General features: G+C 50.6%; 1 protein-coding gene across 1 annotated transcript in view; it reads right to left on the bottom strand.

Annotated features, from left to right (window-relative positions):
* SYT17 (synaptotagmin 17) overlaps nucleotides 1–26,707 on the bottom strand; it is a gene marked incomplete at its 3' end in the record, with an annotated part of 68,637 nt that overhangs the window by 8,437 nt on the left and 33,493 nt on the right. Inside the window, exons 6-7 of the mRNA XM_080703439.1 lie at nucleotides 24,836–24,956; nucleotides 22,717–22,872 (exon numbers count right to left, since the gene is read on the bottom strand). Coding sequence (XP_080559565.1) covers nucleotides 22,717–22,872; nucleotides 24,836–24,956 — 277 coding nt within the window. The remainder of the gene's footprint in view (nucleotides 1–22,716; nucleotides 22,873–24,835; nucleotides 24,957–26,707) is intronic.

Genomic DNA, 26,707 nt, shown 5'->3' with positions numbered 1-26,707 from the left:
CACATTTTATATCTGCTGTAAAAATGAATTTGTTCTTCCCTGCAGGAGCTAAACTCTTTGGGTTGCTAATTTCGTTTGCCAAGGCAGACGGTTCTGGAAGAAAAGCTGGATGACTTTGAATGTGGGTGTGATAAACACTGCAAATTAAAAAAAAAAAAAAGCCTCGATTTTACCATTGGGATTGACTCCTCATTTTGCAAGTGGGGTTCATGAAGTAATGCTAAACTCTCTTTTCACCCCGGCTGACTCCCCCATCGTGTACCTTTGGGCATGCCATCACGTGTAGGGACACCCCCGGATCCCGGTTGGAACCCCAAACCTGAAAGCTATTCCCTGAAACCCAGCTCTTGGGGGCAGGGCAAATTGATCCCCCACTTCTGAGAAAAAAATATGCTAAGACAGCTAGATCCATCCTGGGCTATTTTAAGATCCTTCCTGAGCTGGGTGTGGTGGCACAGGCCTGTAATCCCAGTACCTGGGAGGCTGAAACAGGAGGATCACAGGTTTGGGGCCAGCCTCAGCAACTTAGTGAGATACTGTTTCAAAAAAATAAATAAATAAAATAAAAAGGACTGGGGGTAGCTGGGCGTGGTGGCGCACGCTTGTAATCCCCACGCTTGGGAGGCTGAGACAGGAGGATCGCACAGGTTTGAAGCCAGCCTCGGCTACTTAGTGAGGCTCTCAGCAACTTAGTGAGACCCTGTTTCCAAATAAAATATAGAATAGGTCTGGGAGGTAGAAATCCCCTGGGTTCCACCTCCAGTATCCACCCCAAACCTGCTCAGCGTGTGCGTGAGGTGCTGCTGGAGGAGACCCACGGAGACCGGAGCATCCTGCGTCCTCCCTCCCCTCCCCTTCCACGGGCCAGCTCTGACCCCAAAAAGGTGGTCCTCATTCTCCTCGTGACTCTTGCAAAACTCCCTCAATCAACAGCGCTCCCCTCTTTCTTTCTGAAACGCAGAGGTTGTTTCTTCAGAACAAGGCAGAGCTGAGCCTCCCCTCGCCTCAGTTTCCCCGTCTACACAAAGGGGGGGCCTGCGTCGGCCTCGAGCCCCCCTTCCGCTGTGACATTTCTTTGGTTCTAAGAAGTTTCAGCCGTGACTTAAGGGTGATGTTTTTCAAGCTTTCTTGGCTCATTCTGTGATTCGCAGCAGCTGCTCGGACAGAACTTATTCCCACCCCCCATGTTTTTCTTTCCAACAGTCATAATGACAATTTAGATAACCACACTGTCGTAAGTAAAAACCAGCAATATTGAATCCTGAGCTCTGTGTACTCGGCACCGCGCAAAGCACTTTGAAGAACGTTGGACAGCACCCTGTGTGCTACGTGCTACACCCCAAATCCAGGTAGAAATCTCTCCAGGCCTTGCCAGCTTTGGGAGACAAGATTGCACCAGTTAAGAACCACTGCATTAAAAATTCAATAATTCACTCCAAGCCATGGTTGCCTGCAGACCTAGGTGAAGGGGACCCAATGCTTTAAGTGTGCGCGCGTTTGTGTGTGTGTGTGTGTGTGTGTGTGTGTGTGTGTGTGTGTGTGTTGGTACTAGGGATTGAACCCAGAGACATTCTCTGAGTTACATTCCCCAACCCTTTTCACTTTATTTTTTTATTTTTGAAACAGAATTCACTAAACTGTGGAAGGCCTTGATAAATTGCTGAGGCTGGCAGTGAACTGCGATCCTTCTGTTAGCCTCTCGAATACTGGGCTTAACAAGCATGTGCTACCGTGCCCATATATAAATAATTATATTTTGTGGTACTAGGGATTGAACTTGGGGGCGTTCTACTTCCAAGCTACATTCCCCAGCCCTATTTTTTATTCTTTATTTTGAAACGGGGCCTCACTAAGTTGCAAAGGGCCTCATTAAGTAGCTGAGGCTGGCCACGAACCACAATCCTCATGTCTCAGCCTCCCAAGTACTGGGATTACAAGTGTGCGCTACCACGCCCAGCCTCATATATAGCTATTTTTAATTCAACCTACACCACAATCCTATCAAGGAAGATACCATTCATATCCCCATTTTGCAGGTAGGAAGGTCAAGGCACCGAGGGCTTAAGAGATTAAATATCCGAAGTCATTTCCGGGCGTGGTGGCGCACGCTTGTAATCCCAGCATTTGGGAGGCTGAGACAGGAGGATCGCAGTTCAGGAACAGCCTCAGCTACTTAGTGAGGCTCTTTGCAACTCAGTGAGATCCTGTTTCAAAATAATAAAATATAGGGCTAGGGGTGTAGCTCAAAGGTAGAATGTCCCTGGGTTCCATCCCCAGTACTGCAAAAAAAAAAAAAAAAAAAGAAAAGAAAAGAAAAAAGAAGAAAAAAAGGCACCCCAGCCCCCATGTGGCCCAGTAGGAACTGAAACTCAGCAGCTTCTCCTTGGCCATCCGCGGCAGAGTGTCACCGGCTCCGTCTTCACTAGAGCCTCCAACGTAATAAGGCCAAGATTCGGAGAAGAGATACACAGAGCTTCCTCAATTTATGATGGGACTCTATCCCAATACATGCCTCATACGTCAGAATATCATAAATAAAGAACACATTTAATACGCCTCGCCCACCTCGGGTGTGCTCAGCGCACATCTGTTAGCCCGCGGCACGGCCAACTCCCATGAAGCCTGCATCCTGGTTAAGGGTGGACTCCTGCTGTCTTTTGTGGAACACTGAACCGGAAGTGGACATTCCAGCGGTTTATGAGTTTGCTTTCCCGTCATCATAAAGGCGGGAAAATCATGAATTTGAACCATCGTAAATCATATACATACTGCACCATCTGCAGTGCGTGTGAAAAGGAGTCGGGGCCCCCACCCAGCATGTACGCTGGAAGACGCCCACAGTCAGGAGAGCCCGGGAGAAGCCCAGGCCGGGCCCTCCCAGAGGCGCCACCCGGAGACCGCACACCACGCGCACAGCGGGTTGGATTCCGGACTTCAAATGAGTGTCAGATAGGACCAGAGACTGCCATAGGTGCAGGGGATACTGAGGGCAAAACACTGCCAGAGTAATAGCTCCTAACACTTCCACGGTGATTTCCACGTAGCAGTCCCCATCTGTGAACTTTCTGTACACTACCGAATCCACACACCTTCCTGAAGAGGCGAGGACTACGATGACCTCCATTTTACCACGTCCAAAGGCGCACGCGGGCACCTCCCAGGGGTTCTACCTGCCAGGCACTGTGAAGGCCCTGAAACAGTCTTGGGCGGGAAATTCTGAGGACACAGGATGCCAAGGTGATCTAGAAAGATGCGGACGCCTTCCTGCCTTGGACCCCTCACCCCACTTAAAGCACGGGGTCCCCTTCACCTAGGTCTGCAGGCAACCCTGGCTTGGAGTGAACTGTTGAATTTTATTTAATACGGTGCTTCTTAACTGGGGCCAATTTTGTCTCCCTAAGTGGGCAAGACCCGGAGAGATTTTTATCTGGATTTGGGGTGTAGCACATAGCACACAAGGTGCTGTTCAACAATGCACAAGACAAACCCCCAAATTACCCAGCCCAAGAGGCCAACGTGTGTCGAGGTGGGAGAATTCTACCTTGATACCAAATCCTCCCTCAGGTCACCCCTCAAAGGAAAGAAGCCACTGGTACCAGGAGGCGGTGCAGACCTAAGGGAAAAGGAGCCAAGAGGCTTGGAAGGGGAGTCGCATCACCTGAGGTAGAGTCTGCAGCTCAGCACAGAAGAGATTCCAGAATCAACCAGGCGAGAGAAAATGGGGGAGTGGAGGAAATCATTACGAATTGGACGTGGCTTATGCATTAGATCTCTTTCTCCTTCCTTAAGAGATGGAAGTCAAGATTAGAGTTTACGTTAAAATCCTATTGGGTGAGCTGGGTAGGGTGACACAGGCCTGTAATCCCAGTACTCAGAAGGCTGAGACAGGAGGATCGCAGGTTCGAGGCCAGCCTCAGTAACTCAGCAAGACGCTCAGAAACTTAGGAAGACCCTATTTCAATAAATAATTAAGTAAGAAAGTAAATAAGTAAGTAAGTAGGTAGGTAAGTAAGTAAGTAGGTAAGTAAAACGGCCTGGGAGTGTAGCTTAGATATAGAATATCTCTGGGTTTACTCCCCAGGAAACACACACACACACACACACACACACACACACACACACACACACACAATTTCAGGGCGTTGCTGGACCACTTTTTTTCCCTTGGTGTGGAGACTGAGCCACATGGAGGCTGCGTTTATCAAGATGACACATGGGCTGCAGACTCTCTTTCAGATCTGGGTGTGATTCACACCATCTTGGAGGAAGCGTTTAAAGGTGTGACTATAAAGCATGTGCTTGTTTTTACATGAACTACCAAAATGTATCCATCTAACGAGCACCGTCTCTACACATTTGTTTCGGAGAGACGCTGGCACGGCTCTGGGGAAAATGTTCTCTACAAACTGTCTCCCGAGCTGGTTTCAAGACACCTGTTGAAGCTGCGGGGGGAGAAGGAATCCCGGCTGCCCCTGCTCAGCGCCCGGCGGATTCTGTTGAGGGGTTAGCCGCTCGCTTTGTCTCAGATGTTCCCGGGGAGCTTCGCGGCACGGTGGGGGTGTCCGCTGGACTGGGCACTGAGCTGGCTCGAGAGGCACGAGGCCGGCCTCTCTGCCTCACTGAGTCTGACCGCGATTGTGCAGGTCTTGTTCCTGGCAGTGTGGCGTCTGACCCGTGGTTCATAGGAGTTGCAGAGAAGGCTCCCGTGATGAGCAGGCAGGAGACCTGCCAGAGAGAAGAGGAGGGCAGGGGACCTCTAACACTTCCATCCCACCCAGCAGAGGACTGGGGACCTCTGTGAGCAAACTCGCCATGTGCCCCAGCAGGCGAGGCGACTCTCCTCGGGCAGTGGATAAAGGATTGAAAGATCCAGAGATGCTACTTTAAGCCACAAACGACCAGACAGTAAATATTTTAGGCTTTGGGGATGACCCAAGGTCTCTGTTACAAGTTCGCCAATTTGCTCTTGTAGCACAAAGCAGCCACAGATAGTATGTCAATGGATGGGCATGGCTGCATTTCAATAAAACTTTATTTACAAAGCAGGAAGCGGGCCGGATTCGGCATAGGGGCCGCAGTGTGTCACAGCAGTGGCTCTCCAAGTGTGGTCCCCGTACCTGCAGCATCAGCTTCACCAGGGATCCTGTTAGAAATGCCAATTCTCAGGCCTGCCCAGAACTACTCGATGACAAAGATCCCCTGGGCAGGAGGCTCAGTCATCGGCTTTAGCAGACCTCCAGCTTGATGCGCAACCCAATCGCACCTTATAATCACTAGGAGCTTTTATTTTTTATATTTATTTATTTTGCAGTACTAGGGGTGGAACCCAGGGGCATTCCACCTCTGAGCCACACCCCCAGCCCTATTTTTTATTCTTTATTTAACAAGGTCTCACTGAGTTGCGAAGGGCCTCACTAAGTAGCTGAGGCTGTGAACCGCGATCCTCCTGTCTCAGTCTCCCGAATGCTGGGATTACAAGTGTGGGCCATCACGCCCAGCGGAGCTTTTAAAACTATTATGATGGAGGAAGGGATATATGTTCATGGCCAACTGCTATGATCTCTGCAGGTGGTGCTCAGGCACCTGTAGTGTGTGTGTGTGTGTGTGTGTGTGTGTGTGTGTGTGTGTGTGTGAATGGGGATTGAACCCAGGAGCATTCTATCTCGGGCACTCTACCCCCAGCCCTATTTTATTTTTATTTTGAAACAGGGTCTCACTAAGTTGCTGAGGGCCTTGCTAAATTGCTGAGACTGGCCTCCAACCTGTGGTCCTCCTGTCTCAGCCTCCCAAATCCTTGGATTACAGGCATGTACCACCACACCCGGTTTGTATTTTTAAAAAGTTTCCTTCGGTAGCCCTAATGCGCAGCCAGGTTCCGGATCCGCTGGCCTAGGGTGAGCACGCTCTTATAGACGTTACATTGGGGATTCGAATCTCCTAAAAACGCCCCATTTCTTTAGAATGACGCGGCATTTCTGCTTTTTATAAAAAGGCACTGAGCTTGATCTACAGAATCATTTACTTTTCCGTGACCCAAGCTGTGATAAATGACATATGTCTCACTTCAAGGGATGAACAGTTCTGCCACAGATATTTATGTTTCCCCTTAACATGGGGCGCCCTTCAGGGGTGCATTCAAAAGAGAATTCTCAGGGTCCTTCTGCAGAGCAGGGACGTCATTTATAAACAGCGGCCAGGGCCTCTCCGAGGCTCTGCGGCCCTTGTGTATACAAGATCCTGCTGTGTCCTCACAGCGACCCCGTGAGGGTTTGGATACTCTCCTGCTTTTAAGATAAGGAGTGTCGAGGCTCGGGGTATAGGTGCAATGAGCAAAGGTGTCCCAAAGCGACCCAGAAGCTCGCGGCTGCTGGGCGATGAGCTGCCTGGAGCGGCTCCCCCAACCCTGAGGGCTTCCCCACCGGAAAGCAGGGAGCGTCATTTCCCATGGGCTCTACTACTATCTCTGGTTGCTGGCACCCCCAGACTCCTTGTCAGAATGCAGACCTCCAGCCCCATCAGGGCCCCACCAGCAGGACTGGCTGCTCACGCGCCTGCTCACAGTGGCAGCCGGGCGGCCAGAGTCCTGGTGCTGGGGATCGGAGGCCCGGCTGGCCCGGCACCTCTCAGGAAGGAGGAGGAGGAGGAGGAGGAGGAGGAGGAGGAGGAGGAGGAGGAGGAGGAGGAAGGGGAAGGGGAAGGAGAAGGAGGAGGAAGGGGAAGGGGAAGGAGAAGGAGAAGGAGAAGGAGAAGGAGGAGAAGGAGGAGGAGGAGATAATCCCCAAGGCCACAGCCCAGGGCCCCTCCTTAGCAACCAAGGCCACTTCCAACATTGCTACCCTGTTTCCTGAGGCCCAAGGGGACAGTCTACATCCAGACCATCCCAGAATTCAAGCCTCCCCCCTTCTCGCCAACGCTTGACCTACGTAATTGTTCCTTATGCCCAGGCCGAGTCTGCGCCTTGACCTATGATGTGGGTCTCTGGGGCGTTCGTCTTGGATCCTTGAGCAAGCCAAGGTGTGAGGTCCAGGTAGAGGCAGAGGTGAGGCTGGGACCCTGTGTGCGTGGTCAGGTTGGGTTTGAACTCAGGTCCCGATGGCCCTCCATACCCAAGTCCCTCCTCTTCACCGGGCTGCCTAGCACCGGCAGCATCCCACATGATACTTGGAAAGAAATGACACTTATCTTGATGGGTACACTCCAGTGTGTTTGCGAATCATCCCCCTTCTAAGACCGATGTGATGGCCCACGCCCATAATCCCAGTATTTGAGAGGCTGAGACAGGAGGGTTGCAGGTTTGAGACCAGCCTTAGAAACTTAACGAGACCCTGTTTCAAAATAAAAAGTAACACAGGCTGGGGTGTAGCGTGGAGGTGGCACACCCTCTGGGCTCAACCCCCAGTATAAAAAAAAAATCATGTAACTCCTAGAAGAAACGCATACAGTGTGTGTGTGTGTGTGTGTGTGTGTGTGTGTGTGTGTGTAGTACAGTCACACACTGAAACACTACCCCAAAAATGTGAATGAAAGGACTATAACACAAAGGGACATACGTCAATTTCACAAAAACACTGAGTGAAAGGACAGCCGGGGTTCCCTGTATGCAGAGATCAGGAAGAGGCCAAGCAAACGCGGGGTGAGACACCCAGACGGTGGTTATCCCAGCGGACCGGGGTAGGAGGGAATTTCTGGAAACATTCTGTTTCCTAATCTGGGTGCATGGGTGTGTTCGTTTTGTGAAAATACGTGCATGACTCAAGGAGACACGAAAAAGCTGAAACTGTTGTGCAAGCCTTCCTTCCCCTCCGATGGCGAGTTTTGACAGTGGCTATCAAACTTGACAAATACGCGTGCTTTGAGCAAGCCGTCCTATTGCCAGGATCTTAGTTCATGGGACATTTTGGACACGTCAGCAAAGACGTGTCCAAACAATGTTTCTACACACACGCATACACACAGACACACACTCACCCCTAACTCCATGCTTACCAACAGGACTGCTGGCGGGAATTAGCCTTCATCGACTCAGTGGAATATCATACAGCCATTAAGAATAATGAGGAAACTTGATCCTTCCCATTAGGAACGTGGTCTCTGCTGTCTCTCAACAGGGCCTTGGCAGTTTCTATTCCCTTTGGCTGGAACGCTCTCCCCACAAACACCCATGTGCCCCGGCCCCTTCAAGTCTGGGCTCCAAAGTTACCTTCTCCATGAGACCTTGGCGGCCCTGTAGAACCCTCAGCCCGCCCCCACGCTCCCCTTCCCCGGCTTCCATTAATCGCCCAGTTCAGCCACTCGCCTGCGTTTTTGCCTGTCTTCCCCAGTTCAAGCCTAAACCTGCTGTTCCAGGGACTGGGGTCTGATCTGTTCACCATCAGAGGTACTGATGGGTGCACCAACGTACGCTGATACAGACAACTGCCCAAGACACCTTCAGAGAAAAGAGCAAGTGTAATAAAGTAATACATTCTGGATGCTAACGAGAGACGGGAATACAGACACACAGTCACATATGTGCACACACAAACACACATGCGTGTGAGCGCGTTCCTTTCTGGAAGGAGGCTACAGTGAACCGCTGAACACTGTTACCTCTAAGTAGGGGAAATCGGGGGCTTTGAGCTTTATTCTGTACTTTCTCTTTTATGGTTGCGCATATGTGTATGTGGGTCTTAATATTTATATGATATTATATATTATATAAATGTAAATTTCAATGTAAATATTTCAATGTAAATATCACCCATATATTTATTATTAATACCAACTAGCATTTATTAACATATTAATAATGGCATGGACCTATTTGCAGAAATATCATATAATTATATATATAAAATAAAGTATACAAAGTGTATCTAAAGAGCGTGTATATGTATATGCATATATACATGTATACTTATATAGTATTTATAAATATATATAGTTTTGTGGTACTGGGGATTAAGTCTAGGAGCATTCTACCTTCAAGCTATGCCCCCAGCCTTTTTGACTTTTTATTTTGAAACAAGGTCTTGCTAAGTTGCCGAGGGTCTCACTGAGTGGCTGAGGCTGACCTCAGGCCTGTGATTCTCCTGTCTTGACCTCCCAAGATTACAGGGATTACAGGCAAGTGCTACTATGCTTGGCTGATAAGTACCTTTTTTTTTTTTTGCCATACTGGGGATGGAACTCAGGGGTATTCTACCTCTGAGCTACACCCCCAGTCCTATTTTTTATTCATTATTTTGAAACAGGGTCTCACTGAGTTGCAGAGGGCCTCACTAAGTAGCTGAGGCTGTCCATGAACCGCGATCCTCCTGTCTCAGCCTCCCAAATGCTGGGATTACAGGTGTGCGCCACCAGCCCGGCTGCTAAGTACCTTTTATAATCACAACGGTGACTAGCCCTCAGTGCTCCTCCTTCCCCCCGGGGCCCTTCAGGTCACTACAGGATGTGCCATATGCCCATAAACCACAAGGTGGGGGGCAGATGCCTCTCCCCTTCTGCTGCCCGGCCACGCTACAGTCTGCCTGCTCAGGCATATCAAGGGGTGGATGGGGCTGGTTTGTGGAGCAAGAGACAGCGAAGCCAATCCATACAGAGGCATGTTCTCCTACACACAACCCTGAATTCTTCACACTCATACACTAGAGGCAAACCACGGGGAACCACAGAGAGTAAACAAGCCTCAGGCCTGTGCAGGACAGGAGACCGCAGTCTGCGCTTCTCAGCTCTGGTGGGGTGACTGCAGACCCCACTGTGCTGGCCCAGGGCCTCCCAGCCTGGAACACGGACACTGGAGCCACCGCTGTGACCAGGACCACCCTGCGCAGCACAGGACGAGACAGCACCCCTGGCTTCCACCCATCCGTTGCCAGGAGCATCCTGAACCGCCTGTCTACCTGTGTTCATAAGTCCGCGGGTGCCTGGGCTGCCTGGGGGGATGGGGGAGGCGTTTCGGGTTATTGCCAACCTGGGACTTGGGGAGCTGGGGCTCCCCCCCATCCCTGATCCTGAACGCAGAGGCAGAGCTGCTCGGGTGGGCAGCGGGGTGAGCGTGTCTGCGGCACAGGCTGGCTCTGCTCTCTGCCCACTTGGGCACGTGTAGCAGAGATGGCTCTGTGGTCCCCAAAGCCCGTTTGCGGTCTCCCTGGACACATACACGGAAGGACTACACTTCCCAGCCTCCCCTGCAATGATCTACGTTTCCTCCAGGCCTGACCCATAAAACCTTCCCAGGCAACCCTCGGCATCCTCCCTCTGCAGGTCCCATCCTCCTACTGGAGGCAACAAACCTCCCAGGCCTGAGAAGATGGCAGGGCTGCAGAGTCTCTGATTCTTGCAGGGAAGGCCACGTGCGGATGGAATATTACTGCGCAAGGAAGATGTAAGTTTCTACTGGGCCAGACCACTGAACCTGGGCGGCTGACCTTGCGGAGCGACCAGAGGTAGCTTGGCCACACCCCCAGCCCTTTTTACTTTTTTTTTTTTTCATTTTGAAACAGGGTCTTGTTAAGTTGCTGAAGTTGGCTTCGAACCTGCGATCCTCCTGCCTCAGCCTCCCAAGTACTGGGATTCACAGGCGTGCCCTACCACGCCCGGCTCATAGTAAGCCTTTACTAAGGGCTGGCTGTTGCTATCATTAATCATGGGACAAAGAGTGACCACTGAATTCCTGTCTCTCCAGTGGAAAACCTTCCCTGGGAGCCCTGGTTTTGCCTTCCTTCTCTAACCACACTCAGTACCTTAGAAAAGTAAGATTTTTCCCTGGTCCTCAAATGTCTTAGGGACTCACTGGGTCTTAGGGACATTTCTGTAACCAGGATGGAGGCTCCCATTTTACATGGTCCAGGCATATGTAAAGTGTCCCGGCCCCTCATTGCCAAAGAGGCCAAGAATGACCTTGAAGGGGGCGGAAGAGGAGCCCACCCACCCATCATCCACAGAGCAATCTCTCCTGCTTCTCCAGCCTCGATGAGCTAAGCAGAATGCAATCTCTCAGCACACCCGTAATGGGGATTTCGGCAGCCATGACAGTGGACACTGTCCTCGTCCCTGGGCCTCTTCTGCAACCCGGGATCCTAAACAGGGTGTCAGGCAGTCACGCCCCAAAGCCCCTCCCTGGCCGGTGGCGGCGCGGGGACCTGCTCGGGAACACAGGGGTCACAAACTTCCGCCCACCACCACCCTGTGTAATTTTCACCCTTCTGTCCCTTTGCTTTGCTTTGCCTGATGAATAATGCCCTTCCCTGAAGCCATCTCTAAAATAATCCCCATTAGAAGCCACCTACATTTTTGTGCTGTTCTAAGGCAGGGGGAGGGGGGGGAGGCAGAAGCCCAGAGAAGTTTTCATAATGACTTACAAACTGGAAAAGAGAGAAAATCACACCCACGGAGCATCTGCCGTGTGCTAAGCCCTTGCACGCCTATCATTGCACCCAGTCCTTCAGGGAGCCGCAGCCACGTGTTCCCCGGCGCCTAGCAGCCTTGGCACACAGGAGGCGCTCAATAAGTGCTTATCATCTGAACCCCTTCCCCGGGGCCTCTCTCATTGCTCTGACCTCCTCCTACAATTCACTCTCTTAGTTAAATATATTCAGGGCATCTTGGCTTTCTTTCTTTTCTTTGAACAAAACAAGCTCATTCCTGTCCCAGGGCCTTTGCACTTGCCCTTTCCTCTGGTTAGCATATTCCATTCTCTCTCTCTCTCTCTCTCTCTCTCTCTCTCTCTCTCTCTCTCTCCCTCTCTCCCTCTCTCCCTCTCTCCCTCTCTCCCTCTCTCCCCCTCGCACACAGCTAGCCCTTTCTCAGCTTCTCAGCTTAGATTATCCATTTTAAAGTCATTCTCCTGGCCCTCTCGGGTGCCTTATTATTATTTAGGTGTTTATTTATAATTTCTCACCCCAACTTGAATGCCAGCACCGAGGAAGGATGGAATATTTCTGTCTTTCTGCTCTTTCTTCAGCAACGGATGCTCCCTTGAACACAGTGAGAGCTGGGTACGCGTAGAGACCGTATAACCCGGCGCTGAGTGCAGATTCTGGTCCAGGCGACCTGGGTTTGGATCTTGGCTTCGGGACCTTGGACACGCCGTTTACCCTGTCACTGCCATCGATGGGGACGAGATGAGTTAACGCAGAAGGAACACTTGGCGCAGCGCCTGGCACGGAGGAAGCGCGTTCTGTGTGTCTGCTATTAGCACGGTCAAATACTGCACGAACAACCCCGAGATAGATTTTGTTTGCCTCTGGTAGATGAAAATCCAGGGCCAGAGAGATGAAAAGGTTCTGCTCAGAATGACTCTGCAGCTAAGATCTGGGAGTGCAGCTTTCTGATGTCCAAAGGTTTCCTTGAAATGTCAGCAGACAGGTGGCAGGGTGGCCTGTGCCCTGCGGGCACTGGTGTCTGAAAGGTCAAGCCTTCTCCGGCTGCCGGGAAGCTCTGGGGCAGTGGAGTCGAGACGAGGTGATGGGTGGAGGGGTGTCTGGAAACGATGCTCTCAGCTTGTGACTTTGGCCCATGTTCAAGCCATACCCAGGCATCGGTCTTGTTTGCAGAGCCTAAGCTGGCTTCTAGCTCACAGCAAGGCTGAAATCTGGCCCCCGCTGGCTCCTCCGCAGGGGCTCATGTGGCTGGATAAATCCTCAGCTCCCTGGCTGTCTCCTGCCACAGGATGCACCTGGATACATCCCTGTGGAATAAAAGTCCCCAGGAGCCCTGGCAGCGAAGGCTGCTTTGCAACTCAAAACGAAGGCTGAAGATCCAGCCAAGTATTACTGCCCGGGTTCTGTTGACTCTGCTCCAACATTACATTGCCTGAGTGACTGCTCTGAATCGCTCTGCCGCCTCCCTGGTCCGAGCCACCATCATGGACCTCACGCGCAATTCTCCTCCTGCAGGTCCTTCTCCTTCTCTTGCTTTCCTACGACCCCCCCAGGCAACAGTTAGATTGTTTTTTTCCAAACATGATCTAGGTCAGTTCAGGCTCAAAACCCACCAAAGACTTCTTAATGCACTTAGGAAAAAACACAGACGTTTCCTCCGGGTCCTGCTTCGACTGTTTCTGCGAACTCCAGGGTCTCCGGCTCTGGCCATATTGGGGTCCCACGGGAGAGCAGAGAGAGGGTCTTCTTGCTATTCTACATGTGTCCTTTTGGGTCTCGGTGTCACCTGAACCTCATTAGAAAACAGATGCTCGGGTGCCAACCAGACTTACTGACCCAGGTGCTCATTCTCAGGAGGTTTCTGGAGGGTCCGCGGCTCCCGGCGCAGTGGCGGGGTGAGGAGGGCTTCGGGACTGCCCAGCTCTTGTTGGACCCTGGGTACAGCTGCTGGCTTTGCTAAGTGACAAGTTACTTCCTGGCTGCATGGTGAGGAATTAACGTCACCAAAGAGAGCTCTGGCCTTCACTGGGCGCTGAGCGATGCCCTCTGAGCTCCTGGAATGTCCTGCCTAAGGGGAGAGTCTGGAAAAAGGAGCTCTGTACTCATGAAACTCCAGGGACCAAGGCTGGGTGCTATCCTCGGTATTGACACCCATGGGGGACCAGGAGGAGGCGACAGTGTCCGCGCCTCACCAGGAGCCTGGCGTTTAGACCCCTCCTGGGCTCTGCCCTAGCGCCACCGCTCCTGGCTGATTCTCATCTGTACCTCTTGCTGCAATAAAATTGTAGGAAAAGAGCTTCCTGGGTTCCGGGAGTCATTCTAGCAAGTCATTCACCTGAGGGTGGTCGTGGAGATGCCAAATTTGCAGGTAGTGTGGGTGAGCTGGGGCCCAGGAGTCTGGTGAGGAAGCCAGTGGTCCCTGGGGTAAGATGCTCGCCGTGTCCTGAGATGCACGGGAGGAGCGGCAGCCTTGGTACCTCTGCGGGCTCTCTCCACCCCCGGAGGCTTCTTCCCGGTCTTTTTGATTTCTGTTGTCTGGATTGTACCGTTCCTCTTGGCCTGTCTTCCAGCTCACCAACTCCTTCCAGTGTCACCACCGTTCAGCTGCTGAGCCCATCCAGACCGTGACTTGTCTCAGTTCTGGGATTTCCTCAGTTCTAAGATTCCCATTTGGGTCTTTTCCTCCATCTTCCACCCCTCTGCTGACATTCTGTGTCTCGCCACTGTTCTCAAGACGGTCCACGGGTACTTCTTGGAGCCTGGTTATCACAGCTGCTTTGAAGTCTGAATATTCCAACGTCTGGGCCATCTTGGGGTTGGTGTCAGCCGATCAGATGTTCGCTAAAACTGTCTTGGCTTTGCCTGGTTCTTCGTAAATCAATTCATTTGAGAATGGATCCTGCACATTTTGAATTTTATGTTACAAGATTCTGGGTCTTGTTTAAATCCAACTGAAGACATTGATGTTTGATGTTTTAGACTTTTTCAAGGTCAGGCTCCGATCATGGGTTCTAGCTTGTTTTCTCGGTGCTGTGACGATGTCAGCTCAGCTTTCTAAATCCGACGTAGCGCCAGGCCCGCCTGCTCCCCTGATGTGCCCGAGTGGCCAGCTTAGGACCGCCCTGCAGTTCTGCTTAAAGATGAACTCAGGGGTTATGCCCAGGCTTAGGGGGCTCCTTCCCTTTGCAACCACGCCCACACTCTGGCTACCTGCTCCTCAGGCTAGACAGCAAGGGCTACAGCCCACTCTGCTGTCCCCATGGCCAGGTCAGGGTCCCGAGCTCAGTGCCCATGCCAGCTCTTGCTCTGACCTGACTCCCACGCTGCCAAGCCGAGGAAACCAGCCTGGCCCTGGTGCTGGGCTGGCATAGATTTAGCGTATCAGTCCCTTGCTGCTGGACACAGAACCAGCTTGCAGATTTGGGGTGATGGTGATTAGGGGAGGGAGATGTGGGGGAGGCGGCTGCAGGCAGCTGGGCCCAGCCGTTCATCTCCAAAGGCCGCCATCTTGGCTCTCACACACTGTGATGATTAGGACAGCAGATAGGACTTTTCAAGTGGCCACTTCGGGGCTGGACGGGTCCACAGGCTGATTTGTCCTTCATTCGAATAATAGGAACAATCTGCTACACTTTACATGAGAGGCAGCTGGGGCTCCGAGAGGTGGAGTCATCTGCTTGAGGTCACCCAGCTGGCTAACAGTGGGGCCAAAACTCAAGCCTAAGTCTACATATTCCCAGGGTTTGGCCCTCTATGGCAGGGCCCATCATTACCAGCATCAGCATCAGCATCAGCATCATCAGCATCAGTATCACCATCACCACCATCAGCATCATCATCACCACCATCAGTATCACCATCACCACCATCAGCATCAGCATCACCACCATCAGCATCATCATCACCACCATCATCAGCATCAGTATCAGCATCAGTATCACCATCACCACCATCAGCATCATCATCACCACCATCAGCATCATCAGCATCAGTATCAGCATCAGTATCACCATCACCACCATCAGCATCATCATCACCACCATCAGTATCACCATCACCACCATCAGCATCACCACCATCAGCATCATCATCACCACCATCAGCATCAGTATCACCATCACCACCATCAGCATCATCAGCATCAGTATCACCATCACCACCATCAGCATCATTATCACCACCATCAGTATCATCATCACCACCATCAGCATCAGTATCACCACCATCAGCATCACCATCACCAGCATCATCATTATCAGCAGCAGCAGCAGCAGCAGCAGCAGCAGTGGCATGGGATCTGCTATTTCTCCAGCACTGTGTGCGAGGCACAGTCAAAAGCTGATGCCATAAAGTACCGAGATGGGAAGCTCCTCACAGAGGGAGAACCTGGGTTTAGTCCAGGGGTATCATTAGCCCAGCGTCACACACTTGCTTCCTGGTAAAGGCACCACTGGAACTAGATCACGGCCTGCTCTGAGCCATATGCCGACTGGCCTGCGACCCTCTCTCAGGGTGGCGGAGCTGGGTGGGGCCGCCCATCAGAGCAGGCCGGGAGAAGGCAGAGGCCGCTGGGCAGCTGCAGGAGGAGGCGTGGCAGGTGGGCTGAGGCAGGGGCAGGGCTCTGGGGAGACACCTGTGCCCCAGGACCAGCCCACAACACCACCTGAGAATGGCTGTGCCCCTCTCTGAGGGCTTCCTCCTCCCTCCCTCCCTCCTCTGCTGTCCCCGGTCCCGCTTCCCAAACCCCGCTGTGCACCCAGCTCATTGCCCGGCAGATTCAATTAACCAATTCCGTGCTCTGGCTGCAGAGAGGCAAGTCGTCAGAGTGAGCAGGCCAGGCTCCAACATCATCCTCCAACAGGCAGCTGGCGGGCAGGGAGACAGAACAGTCTAGGCCAAGGCTGGCCAGCGCAGCCCGGGAGGGAGCGCCGCCTGGCCAGCTTTGAAAGATACGGACGCCTTTCAAAGAACAAAACAGAAACAAGATGCCCAGGCTGCTCAGTTACTGTGGCCTGGGCCTCAGGATTTTTTTTTTTTTTTAAGTCCTTGTTATTGCATTTGCTGTTACTATAACAGGATACCTCAAGCAGGGAAATTTATTACGCATAAAGGTTTAAATGGCTCAGGGCTCTGGAGGCTGGAAGCCCAACAGCCTGGTGTTGGCACCTGGTGAGGGCTTTGTTGGGGCCATGGGGATTCCAATACAAGGACTTCTGGGGGACACACGCACACCCTATGTAACCCCAGGGTGCAGGTAGTTTTGGGGAGTTGAATGCTGTCAGGGCCAAGGCCCTGGGCTAGAGAACCGAATTCTTTTTCACACACGTGGAAAGGTCGCCACTCACCCTGATGCGCTTCTGGCTCTTGTATTTTGCACCCCAGATGGTGATCTGCAGATGCACGGTGTGAGTCTCGCCCGAGAACGGTTGTAAATGCAGAATCCCAGGCCCCACTTCCAACCCGCTGGGCGAGAACCTACATTTTATTATTTATTTATTTATTTATTTATTTATTTATTTATTTTGGTGGTACTGGGGATGGAACCCTTCTACCTCTGGGCTCCACTCCCAGACCTATTTTATATTTTACTTGGAAACAGGGTCTCTTAAGCCAGCGAGGCTGGCTTTGAACCTGCGCGATCCTCCTGTCTCCGTCTCCCAAGCACGGAGATTACAAGCGTGCGCCACCACGCCCGGCTGAGAACCTCTATTTTAACAAGTGCCAGGGAGCCGCCTATGCAAGCGGAGAGTTGGGAGGCCGTCTTCCGTAGTCCTGGTTAGACACACCCAGGGTTGGCCCCCACCGAGTCGGGCCCAGTATGGCCCGGTGTCTTTCCCCAGCGGCCCCCAGCTGCCCAGCACCGCTTACCGCTGGCGCGTCTCCACAGAAGCCTGCGCCCCTGAGGCACTCACAGGGCAGCGCAGGAGGGCGCGGGCTCCTCTGCTGACCTCGGGCAGCCCATCTTCGCATGGGCTGAAGGATGGAGTCGATTTCCTGAGCTCTCTCTTCTAAGCTACGCTTTTTAAGGATTATGGTCACCGCCGCAGGAAAAGCTGGCTAGCATCCCTCATCTACGAGACATTCTGTGACATGCCCCGCGTCTCTCCTTCTAACCCTGAGACCCATCCTTGATGGCTACCACTGTGGCATCTCATTCACGTCCGCTGTCCCCCTGCGGGGACAAAGCTCTGTGACAACATGGCCCCTGGACATCCTCTCTCTTTGAACCCACAGCGTCTAGCACAGTGCCGGGTACGCCACAGGGTCTCAAGAATAATCTATGCGGATGGACACCTGGCCGGCGCCGCCCCAGGGAGCTGAATCCCATCCGCAGCCCCTCCTGCCATAGCAAGCTGTCTGCAAGCAGTCGTGGCCCGGGAACACTCTGCAGCCAAGTGCCTCTGATAAGTGTGTCGCGGGGGATGCGTGTGGAGTGACTTTTGGAAAGCCAGGAAGCCCCGGACCTTTAGGGGAGACTGAAGGACAGAGGGGGCTAGAAGGAAATGATGTGACATTTGGTCCCTTTAACTTAGGGATTCCCCAAAACCTCATCTCCAAGAAGACAGAGGGAGGGAGGGAGGCAGGAAGGAGAGACCTGACCTCCCTCAGGAAAGCCTCAAGCTGGCGCCTGCTGTCCTTCGGGTAATAACAGCTGCGGCGCAGGGGAGCTTTCTCTGAGCCTAATACATGGAAGCCTTTCCATGTATTAACCCAACTGGACTTTATAACAACCCACCGAAGTAAATACCGGTCTCCCCATTTCGCAGATGAGGAAGCTGAGACAGACCAAGCGATGTGCTGGGATGACAGAGCGAGCAGGTGGCAAATACGAGCCCCTGACCACTGCGCGACCCTCGTGCAGGGACAAGGAGGGGAGGGGCAGTGTCTTCTCAGGAGGAGAATGTCTGCTGTCAACGCAGGCCTCCCGGCCTCGAGTTGGTTCAGAACAGCTCAAAGTGCCTGCCTGCCTGCCTGCATTTTTATTTCATTTTATTTTACTTAGTACTGGGGATTGAATCCAGGGGCACGCTACCTCTGATGTACACCTCCAGCCATATATATAATTTCTTTTTAATTTGTAAACAGGGCCTCACTAAGTTCCTGGGGGGTTTCACTAAGTTGTGGAGGCTGGCCTCTAACACAGATCTTCCTGTCTCAGCCTCTCAAATAGTGGGATTAGAGGCATGTGCCACCATGCCCAGTCTCTTTTTTACTTTTTTTAAAGTAGTAAAACATACATACAATTTTACCATCTTAACCATTTTCAGATATACAACTTGGAGGCCTTAAATATGTTCTCATTGTTGTGCAACCACCACCACCGTCCACATCTAGAGTGTTTTCATCTTCCCAAATTGGAGCCCTGTGTCTGTTAAATTATAATACCCTATGTGTTTCTGCTGCCAGGCCCCCAAGGACCCCATTCTACTCCCTACGACTTGACTACTTTGGAAACTGAATATAAATGGAACCATACAGCATGTGCCCTTTCCTGACCGCTTACTTCACCTGCCACGTCTTCAAGATTCACCCACGTTGTAGCAGGTGTCAGAATTTCCTTCCTTTTCAAGGCTGAGTAATAGTCCACGGTTAGGATTGATGACAGTCTCTTCACCCATTCATCCACAGTTGGACACCCGGGTTGTGCCCACCCTTTTGCTATTGTGAATAGCGCTGCTCTGGACACTGGCGTATAAATAAGAGAGTCTCTGCTTCTCATTCTTTTGGGTCTACGCTTAGAAATGGAATCACTGGATCATATGGCAATTCTATTTCTGATTTTTTGAAGAATTGTCACTGAGCTACATTCTTTTTTCCTCTCATGCCTTCTATATTTTTTCCTCCTTCCGATAATGGCCCAGACACCTCAGTGGCCAGCTCTACTTTGCTTTGGGCCAGTAAGCCTTCCTGGACTTCTCAGAGGGCCACGTGTTGCTACCTTGGGAGTCAAAAAGCAATTTCCCCATCGTTTCTTTCCCTTTTTTTAAACCTCAGCTGCAGAACTCACCTAATTGAAAGTTGCAGGGAAAGAACCCTCCTCCCCACTCCCCACGGGGAAGGGAACAGAAAGCCCAGCCGCACAGCTAATTACAGGCTTTAGGAGAGATTCTCCTCAAATGCTTAAATTGCAGACAACCTGGCTTTTGTTGTGAAGTGTTTGGAAACACGGGAATGGGCTGGCTTTCGGCGCCTCAGCCTGGAGGTGACAGCGCTTTCCTTCTGTTGACAAATAAAGCCAGGTGGGACCTTAAGGATTTGCATCAGGATGACAGCTTTGCCCAGAATGTTTGGACAGGAGCCCCATCTACGCTTCCATCTACGTTTCTTCTGTTATTCGAGAGCTCAAGCCCTTTTCTGTAAAATGTCAGCCAGCTGCGATTCCCACTCACAGCTGTGGTTCTGAACTGGGACCAAACAGTAGAGATATCTGGGTGTCTTAAAAATATACTTATCCTTAGCCAGGCGCGATGGTGCATGCTTGTAATCCCAGCATTCAGAAGGCTAAAACAGGAGGATCGCGGTTCGAGGACAGCCTCAGCTACTTAGTGAGACCCTTTGAAACTCAGTGAGACCCTGTTTCAAAATAAAGAATAAAAAATAGGACTGGGGGTGTAGCTCAGAGGTAGAATGCCCCTGGGTTCCATCCCTAGTACTGCAAAAAAATAATAATAATAATAAATAATAATAGTTGTTGCAAGCCAGCTGCAGTGTTGCATACATATAATCCCAGCTAGCCGGGCGTGATGGCGCACACTTGTAATCTTAGCACTTGGGAAGCTGAGACAGGAGGATCGCACAGGTTCAAAGCCAGCCTCAGCTGCTTAGTGAGGCTCTCAGCAACTTGGTGAGACCCTGTCTCCAAATAAAATATAAAATAGGTCTGGGAGTATAGCCCAAAGGATTCTACTCTCAGTACCAAACACGCACACAAAAATCAACATATAATCCCATCTACTCAGGAGGCTGAGGCAGGAGGATCACAGGTGCGAGGCCAGGCTCCGCAACTTAGCGAGACCCTGTCTTAAAATAAAAATAAAGAGGCGTGCAGATGTGGCTTCGTGGTAGAGCACTTGCCAAGCATGCGTGAGGGTTAGGGTTTGATCCCCAGGACCACAAGGAAAACAAATCGTTGTAGGGATGGTTTTCTGTGTTGCTCTCACTTGACCCCACAGCCATCCTTTGAGGACCCTTGTTTTGTTTCTCCCATTTCACAGATAAGAAAACCGAAGCCTAAGATCTTGCCCAAGGCCACCAGGGCGCCTGCGCGGCGGCGCCGGGATCCATGCACTTCACCCCTCGGCCCCACACACCTCTCTGCGTGCCACTCATAACGAGCATGTGCTGATGCTGCCATGAGGACTTTAGGTAAAATATGAAAGCATGAGAGCTTTCGAGGCCGGCTGAGGTCTCCTCCTCGTCCAAGCACACCACAGGAAGCCCTCGACTCTCAGTAGAGACGTAGAGATGTGTCACGCTTTGATCTGTGTCTTAGTTCACTATCATTCCCGTCGCCTGCCTGCGGCCATTGAAGGATCAGACAGAGTCACTGTCTCCTGTCTGGGCCTGAAACCTTGGAGAACAAGCACAGCCCTCCGCTGTCTGTCTGGATCTGCGCAGTAGCTGGTACAGGCTGATCAGTTAGGATCGTTACCCGTGATTGGACGCGGACTCCACAGCCCCGGGGATAGTCCAGACCAGTGCCTTGGTGGGGCATCCGAGGATGCACAGGCACAGTCTTGGTGATGACAAGCAATGAGCGTGTGCAGAGGGAGCCTGAGGGCCAGGGTTCTTTGATCTTGGCCTGAGCTCCGGGGAGACCAGAGTCCAAGCATCCTAGGCCAGGTCTAAACAGGAGAGTTTCCAGGATTCCCAGAGCAGGACTCCTGAGTGGGTAAAGTTGGATCCCCAGTGCCGGCAGCACTGCCTGGTGCTTGAGGAAGTATAGACCCTGGACCTTTGGCGTTGGCAAGACCAGAGCTTGCATCCTGCCTCTTTTTGTTTGAGGCCTTGGGCAGGATGCTTGGGTTTTAAGCCTCAGACTCTAGGCCTGTAACTTGAGGATGACAATATTGATTTGACAGGGTGGGTTATGGTGAATATTCTCCAAGACACAGCCAAGTACCTCCTGCGATATGGACACAGAAAACAGTAACTATTACCTGCACAACACTAACTCCACCACGTGGGCTGCTTCTAAGTTGGTGCTCACTGATCCCTACCTCACACCACTTACACACTTGTGATTTCACCTGGACCGCCTGTGTCGCCCTAATGAACAAAACGGGGCAAACATGTTAGGATGGCAGCTCCAGTATCAGATCACAAAAAGACTCCTCCTTCACTTGACCATTATGATTGAAGCCATCGGCCACACTGTGAGATGCCCCACGGATAAGCTCAAGTGGAAAGAGACTGAGGAAGGTCACCGCCAGCAAACAGGAAGAAACCAAGCCTCCCCTACCTTCCCACCCAACAGCCCGCATGGAACTGAATCCTGCCAACAACCGTGAGAAAGCCTGAAAATAGACCCTCCCCGGTTGGGCCTTCAGATAAGAATGTAGCCCAGTCTCCACCTCAAATGCAGCCTGGTCAGAGATATTCACCCAGAATCACACAGCAAAGTGCTGCCTGCATTCCTGAGCACAGGAACTGTGGGGTAATACACACAATACATATCACTGATTATTGCTTTAAGCTAGCAGATTTTAGGGTGATTTGTTACACAGCAATAGGTGACTAATATATTCTAGAGACAAAAGGTTAAAGAACACCCTTGGAAGACTGACTAAATTCTATCAGAAAGTGGTCACGATGTCTCTACTTAACATTCTATCCTTTAGGAAGCCTTGCAAAATCCTCCTCTCTGAATTAGGTGGACCTGTTTTCTCATATGCTTTCCTATTAGACTAATCAGCTTGAAATATCATCATCATCGTCATCATCGTCATCACTAACATACAGTGAGTATTTACTATGCACAAGGTACTATTCCTCGGTCATATAGTTAATTCATCACAATAGCCTATGGCCCGAGTACTATTATTGTCTCCATTTTATACACGAGGACACCGAGGCTCAGAGGAGTTAAGTAACTGGCCAAAGATCTCAGTTATTATCTGGCAGTTTCAGGAAATCTAGCTCCTGAGTCATATCTGTAACAATTGAGTGACATCTTTTCTTACATAGCTCTATGAGTCTTGTCCAAGCTCACAGATGGTAAATGAATTTAAGCCCTGGTAGCTGAATATTAGACATGAAGGTCTCAAGCATAACTTTCTCTAGATGCCTTCTGTCTCTAGGACAAAGAGTTGAACCTCACCTGGGGCTCATCAGAGTCCGTGACGCAACCCACCTGTGAACACTAGGCTGGCATTTTCCAGTTCTTCTTGGGGAACTTTGAAGCTGAAGGATTCATTGTAGAAAGGATCGATTGTGCCTCTTAAGAAGGAGGTCTTCTTGGTTTTCACAAGCTTGAGTCCGTGCACCAGCTGGATTTTCACAAATGGGTCTGAGATTTGAACACAGCATCACAGGGTGTTGGGGGTCATGAAACCGATCCATCTGACCATGAATTCACCCAACTTCCCGTCTATCCATCCACCCCTTCATCCATACATTCTTCTACTCATCCACCCAGCCATTCAATATTTCACACATCTCTTACTCCATCCATCCATCCATCTTTCCATCCATCTATTGGGTCATCTGTCCACTCACCATTTGTTTATTCATTCTGCCTGCCATCCATCCATCCATCCATCCATCCATCCATCCATCCATCCATGTTCCATCTATCCAACAGCCCAACCAGCCATCCATCCTTTCATCTCTCTATTTTTCCATCCATCTATCCACCAGCTTCTAATCATTTATCCATCCACCACCATCCATCTGCCTTCCCTTTCATTTATTTATTCTCTCATCCCTCCATGTAGGGATGATATATGTATCATTTCCCGATCCATCTCCTTTTTCACTCATCTCTTTATCTTTCCCCTCTGACATCTATTTTTAAACCCCTCCCATGTTTCAGGCACTGATAAGAAAACCAAGGACTCAAGAAGAAAAATGGCGTGCTGAAGGCAGAACCCGACTCAGAGCCTATCTTCATCTCTGTCTCTTGAATTCCATTATCATGAGCTTCTAGTCCATACACGGGAGAATAGCGATCACAGAATTATACCTATCCTCCTTAGATCCTTCGATAATTTAGAAAGGGATTCGTGTGTATTATCCAATTTAATTGCTCAACACAAGGAGTTGACTACTAATACGTCAATTTTTGAGATGGAGACAGAGTTGTGTAAAGGTTAAGTAACCTCCCGTCGACCACATCATTTGCAAGCAGAAGAACTGGGATCTGGTGTCGGGCAGTTTAACTCCAGAATCCTTAATCATGCTGTCCCCCTGACTCTCCCACTGAGGCCAGTGTGCAGCTCTCCAGCCTTTAAACCACTCTCCCACTGAGGCCAGTGTGCAGCTCTCCAGCCTTTAAACCACTGCCCCACCGGTCCCTTTGGAACCTGCTTCATTCTGTGCTTTTCAGCCTGCAAGGTATCTTCTGGATTCAGCTGTCACTTTATTGCAAAAGTAATTTATTTGGGCTATTGCACTGAGAGAAGACAATATTTTAACCACTGAGCTGAAGAGATTCCAGTGACCGTGGCTACTGTCACGTCACACCCTTTGCTGTCAGCGGAGAAGCTATGTACAAATTGAATGGACCCAGTTCCCTTCATTACGAGTCACGTTTGAGTTGGCTTTGCTATGGATGAGACACTTCACACAGCAGTCCTTTCAGAGCTGAGATTTATAAAGACTGACGGTATATGCGAAATGAGCTGGGAAAAAACCTCTGGCGGTGCCTACCAAGCCCTTGAGAAGAATGCATAGTCACCGCACACTACCGCCACCTGGAGCCTGGTGTCTCTATTGCAGGCATGCTATTTGGAAAGCAAGTCGCTTTTTCTGGGGCTTCGTGTGTTTAAAGAAGATGTAGATTTTTAGTAGTGCTCACACCCGGTCACAGTCCACTCCCCGGTCCAAATAAGGCTTCTAAGAAGGTCTCTTTTACCTGCTAATCCTAAGAACTATCTGATCATTTATATTCCTTTGAGGGGGTACTAGGGATTGAACCCATGCACATTCTACGTCTGAGCTATACCCCCAGCCCTGTTTCATTTTTTATTTTGAAACAGCAGCTCACTAAGTTGTGGAAGGCCTCAGTAAAAGTTGCTGAGGCTGGCTGCGAACCTGCGATCCTCCCGTCTCAGCCAAGTACTGGGATTACAGGGGTGCGCCACCATGCCCGGCTTCTTATATTTTGTCTTGACCTGGCATCCTAATTCAGAATGCTCTCCGCTCTCACAGGGTCTTATCAGTCATAGCCAGGATACAGGAAAAAAAATGGGTCATCCAAATGAACACGGATGTCCCCTTAAAGATGGGGGGCGAAGGGGAGCTCGCTATACCTGATCCTTGGCTCACGTCTGTCTGAAGGAGTTGCTTGGCTCGAATGATATCTACATTCAGTCTCCCGGCACTCGGAAGATAATTCAGCGACAGCAGCAGCTCCCCCAGCTCCACTTCATTCTGCAGAGGAAGAAAAGGGTCAGACGTCGCCTTCTTCTTTCATTACTCTTGGCCCACTGTGCAGGAGATTGACTCCAGCAGCTCACAAGTGAGTTGCGTGGGTGGATCCGCTGACAGTGGGGGCCCCTTTCTTTGACTTCTTTAACTTCTGCCTCCAATTATTTTCTTCGGTCTATCTCAGAACGTTATTTTTCTGCCCTTTACATGTTCAACAGCAGCAACCCCAATTATGAAAAAACAAAAGCATTAATAATTTTTTTATAAGTTTAACATGCCAGGTACTATGCTAAGTGCTTTGCAGGTGATCACGAATTGAATCTGCATAATGAGCCCACGAGGTATTAGTATTAACTGAGCTTAATAGATGAGGAGACGGAGGCTCAGAGGGGTTAAATAACGTGTCCAGGGCCCTCAGCTGGAAAGGTTGAGTTGGTCTTTGGACCTGGAGGCTGATTCCAGATATCCTAACCGCTGTATTACCCTGACTCCCAGGAGAATACCCTGCAGGGAAGTAAAATGGGTGAGATGCGGTTCTGAGCCTGCATCCCACAGCTCAGCCCACGCTGCTAGCTTCCCCGTGGCGAGGCTCCGCACGCGGCCTCCCAATGTCAGTGCGGTCGCACCTGGGGAAAACCCACGTAAGTACCAGTAAGTACCAACTGCACAGCTCCTGCTGCACAGAGCACCTAGAGAACAGGGGCCCCCACTTTTCTGTCTCTCCATAAAAAACCGTAGGGAAGTTCAACCATTTCAAACCAATAGACTAGCGTAACTACACCCACTTGTAAGAATTATCAACATTTGGCCAAATAATGTTTCATCTATACCCCTATTTTGTGTGTGTGTGTGTGTGTGTGTGTGTGTGTGTGTGTGTGTGTGTTTTCATTCCACCTCTGAGCTATAGCCAGCCCTATTTTTTTATTCTTTATTTTGAAACAGAGTATCACTGAGTTGGAAAGGGCCTCATAAATAGCTCAGGCTGTCAGTGAACTGTGATCCTCCTGTCTCAGCCTCCCAAATGCTGGGATTATAAGCACATGCTACCATACCCGGCCTATACCCCATTTGCAAAAAAATAAAATAGTAGAGCATTATAAAAGTCCCAAACATGATGCCATTTTATCTGTAGACCCTTTTGAATGCATCTCTAGCTGATAAAGAGATTAAGCAGACATTATTATCAACTCCATATATCATTCTTTTAGTAACTCCTAGACATCACATTATTTTATCTGTAATTTTTCAGTGTGTATTTATAAAGATCTATCACCATCTATCTACCCACCATCCATCCATCCATCCATCCACCCTTCCATCTTCCCATCCATCCATCTACCCTTCCATCTTCTCATCCATCCATCCACTCTTCCATCATCCCATCTATCCATCTCTCCATCCATCCATCCACCCATCCCTTCATCCATCTCTCCATCCATCCATCCATCTATCCATCCATCCCTTCATCCATCTCTCCATCCATCCATCCATCCATCCATCCATCCATCCATCCATCCACATATCCATCCCTCCCTCCCCTCTCCGCCTTTTGGTGATAACCATTTGGCAACTTAATGCCAAGTGATTGCTCTAGAACAATGCTCGGCACAGGGCACTCAATAAACATTTGTTGATCCAATGAACAGTCAAACCAAAAGATCCCTGTATGGAGCAAGCTAGTCCCCAAACGAACAAGACAGCACCTCACACATTAATTTCAGGTTGCAAACTGGCAGCCTGCAGATGTGTTTTGT

This window comes from Muscardinus avellanarius (genome assembly GCF_963383645.1).
Source record: "Muscardinus avellanarius genome assembly, chromosome: 10".
In the NCBI taxonomy this organism is placed as follows: domain Eukaryota; kingdom Metazoa; phylum Chordata; class Mammalia; order Rodentia; family Gliridae; genus Muscardinus; species Muscardinus avellanarius.
Note: the sequence above shows the minus strand (reverse complement) of the source record. Positions and strands in the feature narration are given on the sequence as shown.